Source organism: Haemaphysalis longicornis, unplaced genomic scaffold (assembly GCF_048455015.1).
Source record: "Haemaphysalis longicornis isolate Haplotype H1 unplaced genomic scaffold, Haemaphysalis longicornis Haplotype H1 scaffold_4, whole genome shotgun sequence".
NCBI lineage: Eukaryota > Metazoa > Arthropoda > Arachnida > Ixodida > Ixodidae > Haemaphysalis > Haemaphysalis longicornis.
In genome coordinates this window covers 180,791,166-180,796,612 of record NW_027526361.1, presented here as the reverse complement: position 1 = coordinate 180,796,612, position 5,447 = coordinate 180,791,166, and the positions used below count along the sequence as shown (strand labels likewise).

General features: G+C 49.8%; 1 protein-coding gene across 1 annotated transcript; it reads right to left on the bottom strand.

Moving 5' to 3' along the window:
* Positions 1-4,209: 4,209 nt before the first annotated feature.
* LOC144180690 (uncharacterized) lies at positions 4,210-4,995 on the bottom strand. Its single transcript, XM_077708983.1, has one exon. The coding sequence runs from the start codon at positions 4,978-4,980 to the stop codon at positions 4,234-4,236; it is 747 nt and encodes a 248-aa protein (XP_077565109.1). The 5' UTR covers positions 4,981-4,995; the 3' UTR covers positions 4,210-4,233.
* Between the last annotated feature and the right edge of the window lie 452 nt (positions 4,996-5,447).

Below are 5,447 nucleotides of genomic sequence, written 5' to 3'. Positions count from 1 at the left end.
GCTGTTCGCGCGGTGAGATCATAAGTGAGCGACGCGTTTTAATCGCTGTTACAAGGTGTTTGCTTGCACACACATGTCCCGTCAAAAGTATTTCATACTGAATTTACAGCGTACTTTTCTCGGCGTCAGTTGCATCGTCCTTGGCGTTAGCTGGCTGCGTATGTACGAGCTGTGGGTCGCGATGGTAGCAACTACCTAAACGCGGCGGTGTCGCCGGGAACAAGCGAGTCGCTGATTGCTTGCCCGAATTATTTGGTTTACAAACAACTTTTTTTGGTAATTTGCATCAAATCCACAAGGAGCGGGCGAGACGGTGGCCACAACAAAAAAACACGCTTCCGCATACGCACGGGAAATGTGTTGTAGCAGACGACAACACGATTCGGCGTCCTACGAGTGACGTCACTCGTAGGTGGCGCCACGGTATGTCCTCGAGGCCAATAGAGGAGCTCTAATGGTTGAAAGCAACAGCCGACCGTACTGCGGTGTAGACCTGTGTGCCGGTCAGAAATCGCCGGCGGCGGCGCGCCGGTGTTCCCACCTTCGGCGGCGGCGTGTAAACGGCGCGGGGGTCCCCGGAGCGGCGGCGGCGCGGCGCGAAATGGACCTTTCCGGGTTGAAAGGGCGCCTCTAGCGGCGACTGCGGGGACCACGTTTGATGGCTCGTGGCCTCCGCGATCGGCTACCGGCGGCGCGCCGTTGCTACCGACGGCGCGCCGCCGGCAGCAAATCGCGGAGGCCACGGATGGCTCTCGGTTCTCCGTGTTACCCCCTGTTCTGTGGTTTTTCAAGCTGCAAACTGAACGCGGACTGATTTTTTACGCAGTGTGTATTTCGGGACAGTCTACATCATGTTGCCGATTCAGAACTTCACGAAGTTTCATGATCCAGGAGGAAACTGGCCCGCGATCAGCCGTAGTGTGATTGACGGCCACTTCGGTGACCGCCAGTTAGGCAAGGGTTGGGCGATGAAAGAAGAGCTGTACATTCGCCGCATTGTGTGCTCCATCTACAAGCATTCCCCTGGGTGTGAGTTTGTTGTAGTGAAAAGCATATGCCCCTGCTCGATGAAGCCCGGCCACTACCGACAGCTAGCCGCGCTTCAAGATGTGGCTGGCTCAGCGAAGGTTGTCCAAGCACATTGCGACTGCGTCGCGGGGTGAGTACATCCTTTTATCATGCGTACGAAAAACGAAAACGCTCTTCATGTGTAACGTATTTCAGCGTTAGTTGCGTCAGGTGTTTCACGCTTACGAAATGTTTGTTTTTAACGGTAGTACAAAACAGTTTAGGTAAAGAGCTAGTTGGCGTCTCGTCGCGCGCATCCTAATGAGTGCGATTGCCGGCAGATATGCTGATTTAGGCTGCGTCTTCGTTCGCGTTTTATTTTCCCAGCCAGCGAAAGTAGGATTACTTGAGTTTTGTAAGCTGCTTGGAGGTACTCGGTCGTTTCTGCATTTTACATTACCTTTTTTTTTCTTTTGATGGCTGTTGTTCTTTATGTTAGATATATACCAGATATAAAGATGTACTGATACAAATATACCGGTTCAGTAAAATAAAGGATTCTAATTATTGGTTCACCAATGTTTTTTATTGGAGTATCTAATCCTTCGGGGCTGCAGAACACCGCGCACGCGTTGCATAAGCTTCAAACTGCACCAATATTTTTCGCATCTTTTAAATGTCCAATAGCAGGCTGGGCCAAAGGTGTCAACACATTGCTGCATTGTTGATGGCGATACGCAGCATCCAGACACCGTCTTGCACCCAGGTGCCAGCCCGATGGATGGGCCCAACCCAAGGTGAGACCATTCGTGCATGCATAATATGTGAATGTGCATATCACCATACATTACACACTGAATCTGTGGGCAAATAAGGACGAAACTGACCAGTAAACAACTTGCAACTGGTGAAAGCTTTAGGTGGAGACAACGGAATGTAATACGTACTCCAAAATTTGGAAATGATAAACCGTTATGCCGAAAACAACATTAACGAGGTTTTTTATTCACTCTGCCGACACAATACTCTGTTTCGCATTGAGCCTCACGTTCGGTTTTCATATTTTTCTGTGCGGACTGAAGCAGCACCAAATGCAAAAAAAAAACACGTTTCCATCGACAGACGTACAGCTTCAAACATTTTTCAGTTTAAAACCTAATGACGTGCTGCAGCACGCAGTACTTTTTTCACTGTGGTATAGTGTATTGCGATGGACCCGTACAGTCGCAAGGGAGGAACACCAAGGAGGAATAAATGCACATTTATTTCAAAAGCACTTGATATAAGCCAGCATTATCACACCCAACTCAGAAACATGATTAGTAATGGTGAAGTAGCACTTATACAAAACCTGTTTTTTTTTTCTTTTTTTTTCAGGTCAGAATCGTCTGCCAACAACACCACTGCAATAAATCACATTCCGGAAACGCGTCGTCAACAAGGCTGTGCCAGCAAAAAAAAAAAAAAGAGAAAACTGGTGCATGGACCCCAATTACATGGACAAGACCTGGCAGACTTTGCCGACAAGATGGCTCGTGACGCCCCGGATCTCCTCTGGAACCGCTACCGAGAAGGAAAACCTGCGCCTCTGCAAAATGCGAGCTGTGTCGCTGACACGGAAGACCTGCACTCAAAGAAGTGCTTGTTGTTGTGCGACGAGTATTTTGAAAGGGGAGTCCCATTAACTGCCGCCGAAAGGCTTGAGGTATGCGAGCGCACTGTTGGTCAGAGTGCCAATCCAGAGTGGCACAAGGAGAGGGTCGGCCGGCTTACAGCCTCAAATTTTCGAAGAGTGTTACACTGCCACAAGCCTGATGGGCTTGTGAAGGATATTCTATATCCCGCAAAAAAACCACTCAAGCCCGATGACCCCCGAATGTACGGCCTCAAAAATGAAGCGGCCGCTGTAGATGGCTACATCACTTTAATGAAGCTGTACGAAAACGACATTGAAGTCACTGAAACTGGACTACATGTCCATGAGGTTTATCCTCTTGTGGCAGCATCGCCTGACAGAGTAGTACGTGATGGCAATGAACTTGGCCTTCTCGAGGTCAAGTGCCCAGCTACAAAAGCAGGAATACCAGTTAGCATTGCTTGTCAAGATAGAAACTTTTGTGCGCAGCTTGTTAATGGCTCAATAACTTTGAAGCGTGACCACGCATACTTATACCAGCTTGCTGTCACGAAGAAGCCATGGTGCGACTTCGTCATATTCACGAACTGCATCGACTTGCAGAACGCTATATCCGTGGAACGGATTTACTTTGATGAAGGGCTGTGGAGGGGTATCTTGGAAGGCCTTGTATACTTCTATAAAGCTGCCATCATTCCAGAGCTGATCACACGGCGTGTCAAACGTCTCGGCTTTCTGTATACCACTGGTGCCGGCTACGCTTCCTTCAAGCGCTACAAAGAAGGCTTCTATATCATTGACCATCACGATGAGGCACTAAAGCTGACCTTGAGGAAGCTCAAGTAACCACTTGATGAGTTTGCTTCGACCCGCCAGCACATTCATTGCCTACCAGCGACTATGTGCAAAGACTACGCATGCTCTTTCGGCCACTGCAACCTCAGCCTACATGACCTTCCCTGCCGAGAGACGTTTACATCACGTCGGACCTTCGCAATGCCACCCACGTTTATCTGCACAACGACACTCTACGCAGGCCACTCCAACCTCACTACGCCGGCCCGTTCCCGGTACTACAGCGACACTCCTCAACGTACCTCGTGGACATGAACGGCCGCCCTGACACCATTGCCCTCCAGAGGCTCAAGCCCGCCTAAATGGCTAACGCCGCTCTGGATCCTCCACAAGAGCCTCTACACACAGGCGCACCTGCAGCCAGGCGCATGGAATAAAAATCAGGTCTCTGTTGCGGCAAGACGTCTGGTGCCGTCTCTCTCTCGCCTAGTTGGCGCTCTACACATCCACCCGCCGCGGTGGCTCAGTGGCTAAGGCGTTGCGCTGCGGAGCACTAGGTCGCGGGTTCGTTTCCCGGCCGCGGCGCCCGCTTTTCTGATGGAGGCGAAAAGCAAAAACGCCCGTGTGTACGAGATTTCGGCGCACGTAAAGATCCCCAGGTGGTCAAAATTAATCCGGAGCCCTCCACTACGGCGCGCCTCATCGCCTGCGTTGCGTCGGCGCGTTAGACCCTACAATCAATCAATCAATCGCTCTACACATCCATTAATTGACCATGTTTTCTGCATCGGTTGCTATTCACAATCTTCAGACGCTTGCTCCCGTTTATTGTTTATCAATGGCCCTCTGAAGTTGCTCAGTAAAGCACATGTCGTAAAGACAGCATCTGCTAGATCCAACATATTAATCGGGTATGGCTTGTCAAAGATGTGGAACTCCTTTATTCTGCGAATAACCCTCTCGATGTGCACTCTTGCACTTGCAACATTTTGCGTCGCTTCAACATCTCGTGCACTCATCTGAGCTTCACCTGGAACTCGGAAGGGGGGAATATGAAGGGAAACGCCTTGTGGCAACAGGTCGTCTACTTTAAACCCTTTGTCCACCATCACGCCATCTCCTGGCTCAAGGAGGTCAAGTACAGCAGACTGCTGTACAATGGCCCTGTCACTAGTGCTCCCACCGTACATTGCCGAGACAAATCTTACGTAGCAATCTGGTGTCGCACCTACCAAACACTTAATTTTATTGGCGTATTTGTAATGGGAAAACGTGTGTCTCTGTGCGACAAGACTGGAAGGTTTCTGAATGCGAACTTCTGTTGTGTCAAGGATTATACGTGTATTTGGGAAGCGCCGGAAATGCCAAGGGATGTGCTGCTGCACTTCTGCCAGCGTGGGAAAGCTCGTCATAGTAGTGAGTTCTCGCTGCAGCACAAGAATCCACTGCGCAAATATGCGGCTAAAGACTGCCATAGAAACAGAAAAGTTTCGACAAATCTCCTTGGTTGCCATGCCCGTGCGCAATCGCACCAAAACCATGAAAAACTGCTCCTCAAGGCTGTGCGACTTCTTGTCACTATTTTCTCTAAGGGGTGAATTTCTGCTAGACACATAGTGCAAAATGTGCTCAAACACTGCTAGAGATGGCAAGCCCGTGTAATACAGCATATCCTTTGTTGTCTTCATGTTGCGCACAGACAGCTGGGAAGCCTTAATCTCGTAGTAACAATTTTGCCAGTGCTTTGCATTTTCTCGCGCGTCACTGAGCTCAGATTCTAGTTTTGCTGATTTTTCCCTTTCAGCCGAGAGAAGGGCTTCCAGCTGAACAATGCGTTGCAACGCAAAATCATCTGCTTGACAACCTTTCTCTAGCATGCTTTCTTCACCCGAAGGCGAAGTCACCTCCACATGGCCATCAGCCGGTGGTCCACGGTTCAACGGTGTCTGCGCTACACTTTCTCCGGTTGGGGACAGGTTGCCCGAAAGAGGAGTTGAAGGCGAAACAT